Consider the following 12659-nt stretch of genomic DNA (forward strand, 5'->3'; position numbering starts at 1 on the left):
TGAAAGATGCATTAAAATGAGTACAAATAAACCTAGTAATTGGTTCAGTGGTTCTTGAGATAGCTCTTGATATTTTGAAAAAAATATTTCAAAATTTTTATGTTGAAACTATCAGCACGCAGAGCATTAAGACATGAAGGAAGTCTGCGGTATGAAATGGCTGGGAGGAAACTTCCAAATGGATGTTGTTGCTAAGTGATTGTGATGAGAAGCTCAAGAATGCTTTGTTATGATAATAAGACTTGATGCAACGATTCCGAAATTATTTTACGAGAACTCCGTGCAAATAATTTCTTGCTAAGTGGCTGTGATAGGATGCTCAAGAATGCTTTGTTATGGTAATGAGACTTGATGCCACGATTCCGAAATTATTTTATGAGAACTCCGTGCAACATTTTTATCACTTTTAGTGTAAATCAACACTGACTTTCAAGATATCAAAGTGCACATTAAAATAGCAACACTGACACAAATAAACCTTTCCTTCAGAGGCTTTTTACAAACTTTTTGATGGATTGATATGAAAATGAAGTACCAGTGTTCATGGTTTTGCAGAAAATGTGTGTCATGCAGGGACCTGAAAATTTGTGATAACCCTAACCATGCCAAATCTAACGAAATCTGACAAAGCAAAACACTGCGCATGCATGTATCCAACGTGATGGAATGACGCAATCAACCTAAGTCATACACGCACGGTTTCATTGGCTAGGCCAGTGAAACCCCTGTGGCTACCGGTCGGCCATGCACTGCATGGCATGTGAGGGGTCTTGGAGTCAAAACCCCGGGGGTACCATAGCAACTTGCATGTATTTGTTCATTTTCTCTCCTTTTTCGTTCCTTCTAAAATGGAAAGAATTGAATAACCTACGGTTACCTACCGACATTTAGAAAAAGTAAAAAAAAACAACTGAAAATTGAGTGTGAAAGCATTGATCTAAAATTAGGAGATTTCATTTACCTTTTTCTCTTGGCATTTCAAATTATTCAGTGGAAATAATCAGAAAAGATATTTTTAAAATATTTTTAAAATTAAGTTTGAGAGAGCTTAATCCCCAGGGCTTATTCCAAATCAAATTATCCTAATTTGCCAATTTCATTTGATAATCGTAAATTTGTAATTTAGATTTTGCTGTTGCAATCACATAGAAAGATCTGCACTGGAAATTTCATGCAAAATTATGCATTGTGACACCACCACAGAGCCATCTAGTGCATTGTGACACCACCACAGAGCCATCTAGTGTAGATCTCTCCGATGAGAACAGACAGACGCTTACCCAAGTTAACAGATATTTAAATTTATGTAACAGCACTTGATCTATTTATTGGACTTCAAATGATTCTAAACTAATTATTCATACCGTGATAGCTTCACTTTACACTATACCCTTAAAGGACTGGTACTTGGTACAAATGACTACATTTGTATGCGGTATGTTCCACAGATATGGGTCCCATTTCCCAGCTTCTAGTATAAACATGGACCCTGTTACAGTCAATTTTGGTATAAATATAGGTATTTTTTATGAAATTGTGTCAGTTATATTTTCCAAGTATACCTTCAATAGGTCCCGTTCCAGTATCAATGTAGAAGTATATTTGGCCTGAAACTATAAAAAAAAATTTCTTGAATTAAATTGGCATAAATATGAGTCAACTTTCAGATACTCTGTGGCAAGCACATCCTTCCCTGAACCAAACTTGAGTGCCTCCCCCTGGCCACTACCAAGTTGACATCAACTTTCAGAGCTCACTAGCATTCATAACAAAGCGCATCATTTACATCCTCATTCACATATTTTGTCCAGCGGAAAGATTTACTTTTGTTTTGTTAGTAACTTAATACAAGTGGAATAATGGGGCAGTGTGTGTGCATGCTATTGTTGGTGGTACATGGGCAATCCTGAATATTGGGGCCGGGAGGGGGTAATGCACTGTACACATGTGTGTGACTAAAACAAGTGAAAGGGCTGTTTTTATTGACCAGGTATATGTTGCAAGTAACTGGTGGATTTTCAAATTATATACTTTTTATGATTGCTGAATAATGGGATATTCCATTTAAAATCTGCTATCCCCTGTGGAAGATTTAAAAAGTCTTCTACAGAGGGAGGTGTTTCTCAAATGGCATTGGCTAGGGTTAATTATATACCCATACTCCTATCTTCAACTGGAGTCCCGGTAATTCAAATGTAAGTTGTATTTGAAACATGAAACATGAAACACATACTCCCTCTGTAAAAGACTTTAATAGCCAAATCTTCCACAGGGAGAGTGTAAATTTCAAATTGAATATCCCGCTGATGATGATGTATGCCTGTGTGTTATAATTGAATTCAGTTTTCTTTTCTAGGGCAATTTAAAATAATTTAGAAAAGAAAATCAAATTTAATTTTCCAATACTGGTAATTTGGGAGTTTGTTACCTGGGAGAAAAAATGAGATAGTGAAATTGGCATCATACAATTGTATTCCAGTGGGGGATATACCTGAAAATAATGCTCTGAAAAATATGATTACATTTTGAGGAATAATTAGGTTGTGATGATACTCAAGGGGGTGGGGAGAGGTACTCAAGTATGGCAGGTTTGGGTAGGGATGTGCTGCATCCATGTGTGAACCCATTGCAATACCAGAATTCTAAATTTTTGGCCAATTTCAAAATTTTTGCTGCAGTGAGGCAAAAAAATAGGGAAAATTTTGAAAAGATGACCCATCCATATACCAAAATTAAATCGGCTGTATTCCATAGTGGCGTATAGTGATTTTTGGTCATTTTTTGAAAATTGGCACATATGTTTTTAATGATGTTCTCTTCATTTTTCTAAGTCTCATCAGTCATAATTAGCTAATTAATTAGTAATTAATTAATTAAATGTATGATAGTTACAAAGTGACATTTTTGTATTCCATAGTGGGCGTGTCGACCATACGCCACTTTTTATACACATTTTATAATTATGAAATATCGGCAAAAAATGAAAAACATTGTATGTCATAGTGGCGTACGTATCGGACCTATACGCCACTATGGAATACTGAACGACGAAAAATAACGCCATAGGGATTACACGGCGACCGAGGTGGCGTACGGTTAACATTAGGTTAGGGTATTGCGTTTTGTTTGTTTTCCATAGTGACGTATAGTTTTATTTTCAGTTTGCCAGCAATAGTATGTATTTATTTCTTTTGAAAAATATATAACAATAAAATCTATTTAGCTTACTACAGAAATTTCACATCATTTACAAATTATAATGAATGTCTGATTTACACAAATCGATTTTAAATTGGCATTTCTTCAAACCCGATTTTCTCGAAAAGTTGTTTATTCGCGGCGCCCCACTATACGCCACTATGGAATACAGACGACGAATTGACCTGAAAAGTGGGTCGATGTGACCGATGTTTGCGGCACATCCCTGTATATGGCCATCTGTACTGGATACACCTTACCCCGGGAGGATATAACACGTCAGGCAACTACGTGGACAATTTTGTGACAATATAGACAATTTTCTACTACTGAAAACATGGAAAAAAATGTACATTATAGATCCTACACTATATTGTGATGCAGAGAGAAAGTGCATTGCTTGAACTTTTACTGGGCAACATTGGAGACCTGAAGTACATAAGTATTGAGATGTGTTTTACAATGAAGGTATATGGATTTTAAATAGGCAATTAATATTGTTTTGTATTATTTTGCTTCTGTTCTGGTTCAAATATGAAGGTGGGAAACAATTTCTAGTATTTGATCAATTGTAATTACCGGAGGAGTTTCCAATACCACAAATGAGAACAAATAATTTAATGACTCTACTTAGTCATAATGCAAACTATGTACTCATACATGTATGTATTTTTGGTATGTAGTAAATTCAATTTAATGTCAGTATGCACTATAGCAACTAAAATGTACCATACATGTTTTCATGCACCAAAAATCTTGCTTGTTTTTTCTACAACAGTACAACTTAAGGTCTGCCCCCACATCAGGTATGTCAGTAATTGAATAACTAATACTAAAGACCCTCACAATTCAAACTACCTAACAGCCCATACTCAGGGATTTTTTTTTTGTGGGGGTTGCCTCTTAGGAATTTCCAAAATGGACTTCAACCTTTTGGATATTTTTACCATGAGCCCCCTACTAAAGGGAAGGGCCTTTTAAACACACTATACCTTGAGAACTGCTTAAACCCAGTGACCGGTACACCTCCTTCGAGGGGAGTGGTCACTGGGTTTTCCAGGGTATAGCATTTTTAGGGATTGCCACAGTCAAAGGGCCCTACCTGCAATCCTGCATGTAGTAGGGCTACTTGAAAAGTGGATTTTTTGGGGGGGGGGTGCTTGCACCTGCCCCCACCACCTAGTGTGTGTGGGTCTGGAAATGTAGGATATCAAGTGAGCTATTCTCTCACACAGTTCATAACCAATACATAGTTTGTAAATCAGTTTCCAAGACTGTAGAGCAGACTAGCAAACCTAATGATAGAATCACAAAATTACAAGATTTAAGAAAAAGACACCATAAACTTGTAATATTTATCGCCATTTTCTCCATATATTTGTTTCATTTCAGTGGTCAGTTCTCCGAGGTTAAGAAAGTCACAGACGTCAAAACTGGCAAGGATTTCGCTGGGAAATTTGTCAAGAAAAGACGAAATGCGGCGAGTCGGAGAGGAGCCAAGAGGGACGACATAGTTCGAGAGATCAACATATTAAATGAGATGTCTCACCAGAATGTTATCTCATTACATGAGGTGTTTGAAACAAAAACAGAAGTGGTCCTTATTCTGGAATTGTAAGTACTAGTATAATAATTATATACTGTCATTTAAAGGTCCCTGACCAAATCGGCAACCTCACTGCCAGAAATCTCCCAGAAAATTTACTACCTGGGGGGAAAATGCTCTGATCTTACTGATAGGCCTATTTCAGTACGATACATGTAGTAGTATGTACCATAGTAAAATTCCTCGATTCTTGAAATGTGCAGCTAAAATTCTTGTTGTAAGGTTTCACATTTCCTTTTAAACTTATATTGGTTATGTCAAGCAACAATTAATCAATTTTATATTTTGATGTAATAGAAAAAGGGTGTCAACTTATACTAGATTAATTCCATGCATGGTCAGAAAAGATTCCAATTTCCAATTAAAAAATCAATAAAAATCATGTACCAAGGAATGATTCCCCTTTCAAAACCAAATGGGCTATTCCAGTTGAAAGGCATACACCCCCTATGGAAGACATGACCTTTAAAATATTCAAATGGGGTTACCTGAATGGGTGGCCCCATTTGAAATTCACATTCACTGTGTGAGCGAATAAGGTCATGTCTTCTATGGGGGGTATCAACTGAAATAGCCCAATATCCAACATCAATCAAAATCATGTAGCAAGGAATTATTCAATCAATGTTTACTTGTTAGAAATGGATCCCCAATTTATTCGCTTGTTTGCTTTATTGAATTCAGGACGTCCCATGGCCCAGAAACCTTCAATATAATTTGTAAAATTTTCTTGTCAATAATGAAATTTTATTTTATTGCTTATAAACATGCGTAGGATATATTTCATTCCAATAGTTTATTGAAGGTCAGTGCAAGAATGGAATAAGTAACATTTTAAATAAACATAGTATACAATTTTTAAAAAGGGGTCATTTGGTATAAAAAAATTGTAAAAAGGGTCATAGGGTAGAAAATTTGGAAAAATGAAGCAATATTCTATTTTTTGTTTCAAATTTGCCAAATTTACATTTGCTGAAACAAGCAAATTTGAAGTTAGTTTATGGTATTTTGATGATAAAATTTAAAAAAAATGGTCATTAGGTAAGCTGAACCAGGCGGCGAGTGGCATGGAGAGGAGCTGGCAAAACCGCTCGGCGGTATGGCATTTTTGTATGGGTATGGCATTTTCCATATACTCGGTTAGTTTTGTGGGTTCAATATCGAACCCCAACGGTTTTAGCTTGTATTTATATTATTTATTAACATACCGTAAAACCCCATCTACAAGTATATAGTGTGCTTCTGATGAAAGCTACATTAATCCAGTCGCCATTATGGAGTTTGAGCAAATAAATTACGGATCCAAGCATATATACAAACAAGTATTATTTTAAGACCGATCAATTGTATTGGTATATTAACGCTTGCTTCGAATTAATTATGCTTTTATAAAAAAAATACTATATATGCTTGTAGACGGGGTTTTACGGTAGGCCCATTTGTTTGTGATATTTCAAGCATTTTAAAATTTCAAAATAATCCCATTCAATTACACGGTTGATTTACTGAATTTAGAGAATGCACGGCGCATACCACCTGAGCTGAACCTACAAAACAAGGTTATCAAGTATGACTTTAAAAAGGAGGTCATCGGGTGTATTTTTCTTGACAGGGACATTCACCTCTGAAGTTGAGGGACCCCTTCCCCCCCCCCCTTCCCCCACCCGGACAAACTCAGGATCTGTGTATTAAAAGTAACCACAATACTCATGGAAAAGAATATTGTAGTAATGATACCTTATTTCTTCATGCAGTGTTCAATATCTAAATGTGTATTTACCTAGCTGGGGGGTTTTCAACCCCCCGAGCTAGGTACTGTTTTGCTATCCGATCTTTCTTCTTCTTCTTTCTGGCAATAAATTTCAAAATGCTTCTCCTCCTACATGTTACACCCTACAATTACGTAACTTGCACATATGTATCGACTATGTCCAGTGCCCATAGGGTCTAAACAGAATTGGGGTCAAAGATCATTAAAGGGGCATTTCTGGTATTTAACCAAATATTTAACTCAAAATGCTTCTTCTGCCACATATTAAATAGCACAATGACGTAATTTGCATATATGCATCGGCTATACCACACGCCTATAACTTGTACACAGAATTGGGGTCAAAGGTCATTAAGGGGTAAAGTCTTACAATTGCATTATCTGGACATCTGTAAGGGGTATGGGGCTCAAACTCGGTTACAATAAATCTCATGATCAGGAGAACATTTTGCGGGGTCAGGTCAAAGGTCATGCAGAGGTCAAACTTTTTCTTTCTTTCTGGCAATAAATTCAAAATGCTTCTACTCCTACATGTTACCATGTTACACCTTACAATTACGTAACTTGCACATATGTATTGGCTATATCCAGTGCCCATAGTGTCTAAACAGAATTGGGGTCAAAGGTCATTAAGGGGCATTTCCTGTATTTAACCAAATATCTTCAAAATGCTTTTTCTGCCACATATTATACAGTACAATGATGTCATTTGCATATATGCATCGGCTATACCACACGCTTATAACTTGCATACAGAATTGGGGTCAAAGGTCATTAAGGGGCAAAATCTTACAATTGTATTATCTGGACATCTGTAAGGGGTATGGGGCTCAAACTTGGTAACAACAAATCTCATGACCAGGGGAACATTTTGCAGGGGTCAGGTCAAAGGTCATGCAGAGGTCAAATTTAAGAAATGCATTTCCTGTACATCTGTGAGGAGTACTGGGCTCAAACCTGTTGACAACAAACTTAATGATCTGGGGAACATTTTGCCGGGGTCAGGTCAAAGGTTATCTGATGTCACATCTTAGAATTTCACTTTCTGGATACCTGTAAGGGGTATGGGGCTCAAATTCAGTAACACAAATCTCATGACCAGGGAAACATTTTGCAGGGGTCAGGTCAAAGGTCATGTAGAGGTCAAATCTTAGAATAGCTTTTCTGGACATCTGTAAGGGGTACGGGGCTCAGACTCAGAGACAACAGACTTGATGAACATTTTGAATATTTTGCAGGGGTCAGGTCAAAGGTCATCTGGGGTCAAATTTTAAAATTGCATTTTCTGGACATCTGTAAGGAGTACGGGACTCAAACTCTGCGACAACAAACGTCATGACCAGTGGAACATGTTTGGAACATTTTGCAGGGGTCAGATACCTCCACAACACCAACATGCCCCAGCTAGGTTTGTGGTCTATGACCACCATTTGCCACTAGTTTCCTTTATCTTTTCCCTCAATGCAAATTTGTCGTACATGCATTTTTATTTTAGTATGTATCTGTGTAATGTGCACAGATGTATCATTACTGCACTTCCTGAATGCTATCTGTTGGCTTGAATTGATTTGCTATGCAAGGTCAATATTGATTCTAGCTTTTCTTGATTTATTTATTCTTTATTTGAAGTGATAACATACTGTCAATGTCTGCATTTACATGTACACCTGTAGCAAATAAACCACCATATAAGTCGTTCAGTGAAACAAAAATTCAATTCTCCTAGTTTTTGATAACCATATTTTGAGCATGAATGTCATTTTTCACTCTTAGGGAAAAGGGTTCTTGGCTGTCATGTATTTATAGAACCCTCAAGAGAAAATGGTTCTTGAACTGGCCTTTCCAGAATCCTTTTCAGGTCTAAAATGGTTGTTTCTCTTCTTTGTAGAACCATTTAAGGTTTCACATACAAGACAGCTCAAAAACCATTTTAGATTCTACTTCGAACTGTTTTTGCCTAGACTGTGGAATAGTTTGTTCTTCATCCCACTGATGCATTATGGGAAATGAAGGGACCTTCTGTTATGCATTCATTGTTCACAATATGGGTATTGTCTCTAGGCATTCATACAGACAACCTGTTGCATGACCGGCATTGTTTTTGCTTGTGTGGGAGTATAATGGGAGCTAATGATTTTATGGATGAAACTATTGTGACCAATTGGTGTCATACTCATACTCTCTAAATGTGAAAGAGTGAAAAATCACTCAAAAAGAGTGAAATCTCACTCTTTCTAAGACTAAGAGCCATCTGAGTGACAACTCTTTTAGAGTGAAGCTCACTCTCAAGAAAGAGTGAAAAAATTCACTCCGGAAAGAGTGAATCAGAAAAGAGCATTTATTTATTTATTTATTCATTTAGGCCTATTTTATATACAAGAATATCACAGCAGTTCATAACAGCTACTATGTGCTTTAAATTGTTGTGAGGCTAGCTAGGCCCCAGGGTAGGGTAGGGCCCGATCTAGGAATGTTGAACTGGTCTAAAGCTTAAGCACATACACAATGTGTCGAACTTCAGTGTGGGATGAATGATGAAAAACTATGGATTTAATAGTGAAGCTAATAGTCAAACTGTACAATGGTGAGTACACTTAGGTGTAGGACATAACACATCGGCCGATTTTCGGCGCTTCTGATTGGCTGACAGTTCACTCCAAGAAAGAGTGAGATTTTGCGCCACTTTTGAGCGAGTGAGGCTCACTCGAAATCGCGAGTGAAAATATGTGTACTGTTTTCACTCTTTTAGAGCTAAACCCCACTCTTTTAGAGCTAACTTAAATTCACTCTGAAATTCAGAGTGGTTTTTCACTCTTTTACATTTAGAGAGTACTGTAGATACCAAGTCGCGTGATCGATGCTAATTTTTACACCATCCCCAGGACCATCCCTGTGCTGTGGCTACAGGCAACCTATGTACACTACAGTTTATTGGTTATTTTCAAATGAGGCTGACAAAGTTGCTTACCCCGACTTGAAAACACTAACATATTTTAACCAAATAATGCCCTGGCCCCCATACGAAAAATCATTCCATACCGTGCATGCACAGATCACTGACAGTGACGCAATCGACCAATCAGCATTTGGAAAATCGTTAACCCAATGACGTCATCACTGCATTTTCATTGATGAAATTCAGAATCGTTCTTAATTTTTTTTTTAAAGAGTTTTTAATTGCAAATATTTAATTTTTTAAAGTATGAATGTCACTGTCTATCTCAAATTAACATTGTGTATTATCGTAGCGTTGAATGCGCTGAAGCTTGTGAGGTGGGTCCGTTGCATATTTGGCCGTTCTGTTGTTTTTGTGACATTAAAAATCCATCTTTCGCATGGCCGCTGTGTGTGTGGGGGTGTGTGTGTGTGAACGGGGGTCAGCTATGCACGTGTGGATTCTGGTGATCATGCACAAACACTAGTACTGCTGACTGAGTGTACCATTCGTAGCAGGGTGTAAAAATATATAACAAAGTCAATGTTTATTCTCAAATACGTTATGGTGTAAATATAAGCATTTGAATAATTTAATAATAATTTGAACCTGAAAAATAAATGAACATGAAAGTTCATGAGTGATTTTTCAACATACATGTATTATAAATATGGGTGCTGCAGCTTTGGAGCTAAGGCAATATGGCGCATTACTTTGAAGTTGGTAATGGCCGGGGGTAATGGGTAAATTACACTGTGAGGGGGAGCCTATAAATGGGAAATTGATTCCTGTACCAATATAATATATATATGTACATGAAGTATTGCAAAGCGAGAAGCCTAGCTCGTAGGAGGGATGAGTAATGCCTGGTTTTATAAAAGCATTGCAGTTGCGAAATTCCTGATCTACTTATTTTAATCTTACAATGAATGCCCTTTAACAATTACACAGCAATTCTGTCTGATCTGATGTCATATGGGCATTTATCTGTAATGTACAGTACACCACTTGCAACAAATCAAACTCCATCTATTTGAGTATGAACATCATGAATACGCAACTATGCAGGTGTGGTTGCACTCATTTTCGTTGGATATAGGGCCCTAGCTACTTCAAAAGCTATTTTGAGCAACTGAAATCTAGTATTGGGCTCTTGCAATTGAAATCCATACACCCACTATGGAAGACATGACTTTAATCTTCCACACAGGGGGTGTATATTTCAAATGGAATCACCCATTCAGATAACTCCATTTGAAATTCTTACTCCCTGTGTGGAAGATTAATGTCATGTCTTCCACGGGGGTGTATGGATTTCAACTGGAATAGTCTGTGAGTCAGTACACCTATATGTTTCCTGTTCAAAATATCACAGGATTTATTGTGTTTACCTGTGACATTTCACTAGAGATGATTTTCATGGTAGAGCTTTGCAAATTTATGGAAATTAACAAAATCAAGAAGGAATGAATGCATTACCCTAGTGCATTTCGCACCTGTACAAGGGGACTTTGATGTTTTTATTGAAGGGTGTTACTAATATGTGAAGAGGTCAAAAATATGCGAGGAGTTACTTTTTGACATACTAAATAAAATATGGGGTCACCAAATAATGAAGCGTCCTCTTTCAAATACAATTAAAAATGGGTAATTTAAAATATGAATGACAGGAGAGCTCTCTGCATACCTTAAAGTCACACTTTGAAAAAACAGATACATGTACTCAGCTACTCACGTTGCTGTCTCGTCTGCTGTCTGCTGTTTTCCTGGGAAGCAATGAATTTCAATGTTGGGCTTCAAAAACCTGCTCTTTCACAGGGCTCTACCATTTCAATTATATCTGTGATAGAAGTCATACACAGATATGACCTTCATATCTAGGGGAGGTTACAAATAATACACTCAATCTGATCATTGACATAATTTTGGCCCCTTCTAAATAAAATGACAGCCTCAAAAACGTGTGAACAGAATTAGTGTACAATTCAAGACAAAAATTATCCAATTGTGTGACATAATTATGATTTTGTGTTATTTGTGTAGTAACTTGTTGCAGGTGGCAACATTCAAAGTTTATTTTCTGAGAAGACCAGAAAAATATTTTCACATTCGCTTGATACATTATGAAGGGGTTGATTTAAAAATGCCCTATAGCTGCCAGGTGTCTTATTGCCAAATTATGCACAATATAGAATGCAGAAATTTATCAATTGTCTATAGGGCAGCTATTGCTGTTGTAAAGAAGCTATTGCAGATAGGGCTCCATCAGCAATAGCTGCCAGGTGTCATATTGTTAGATATGTACAATATGGAATGCAGAAAATTATCAATTGTCTATAGGGCAGCTATTGCTGATGGATAGGGCTCCATCTGCTGCCCCGGTCAGCTGCCAGGTGTCATATTGTTAAATAGTACAATATGGAATGCAGAAAATTATCAATTTTTTATAGAGCAGCTATTGCAGACAGGGTGTTTTTCCATGAATCCCTCCATAGACAACTCCACCCAAACCATTTTGCAATAATATAACAGACAGCATTGTGTCATGGCAAACAATGGCAACAGACTTCGCCATAAAGGTGCCATTTAACAACGCATATTTGGGCAATTTCATGGCAATTTGATTCAATACATAGCCGAGTATTCCGTGGTTGTTTACTCGCACCCTGGGTGATAATAATATTATAGATAGAAGAATCTTCGGTAATTTAATGTCAAGGCTAGAGTTAGCATCATGTATGAGGGCAACTTGGGATTAATTGCCATATTTGTATTCATAGTGTATTTTACAATTTTGTATTCACAAAGTGGTCTACTTAGGGACTGTTCATAAATATTGATTCATAAATGCTGGGGCAGTGGCGTGGCGTGGGTCATCCAATGGGGGGGCACCGACTCTGATTGGGGGCACAAGCCGTTTTTGGCAATTTCCTATGGGATTTTCTAAATTTTGCAATCGATTGGGGGGGGGGCCACTCCGTGCCCCTATGACGCTACGCCACTGTGCTGGGGTGCATGGGCGTCAATCCGGGGGGGGGGGGGAAATTACCCATTTTTGTTCTTTTCAGCTACTTTTTGACTATTTAGGCTGACTGCCCCCCACATTTCACGCTGGATTGGCGCTTATGCTGGGGTGAAAGAGTTGGAGC

At 37.4% G+C, this 12659-nt stretch overlaps 1 protein-coding gene across 1 annotated transcript in view; it reads left to right on the top strand.

Moving 5' to 3' along the window:
• LOC140171939 (death-associated protein kinase 1-like) overlaps positions 1-12659 on the top strand; it is a 238219-nt gene that overhangs the window by 11959 nt on the left and 213601 nt on the right. The window contains 1 exon segment of the mRNA XM_072195283.1: positions 4591-4812. Within this exon segment, the coding sequence (XP_072051384.1) occupies positions 4591-4812 (222 nt within the window).

The sequence above is a fragment of the Amphiura filiformis genome, chromosome 15 (genome assembly GCF_039555335.1).
Source record: "Amphiura filiformis chromosome 15, Afil_fr2py, whole genome shotgun sequence".
Lineage (NCBI taxonomy): Eukaryota > Metazoa > Echinodermata > Ophiuroidea > Amphilepidida > Amphiuridae > Amphiura > Amphiura filiformis.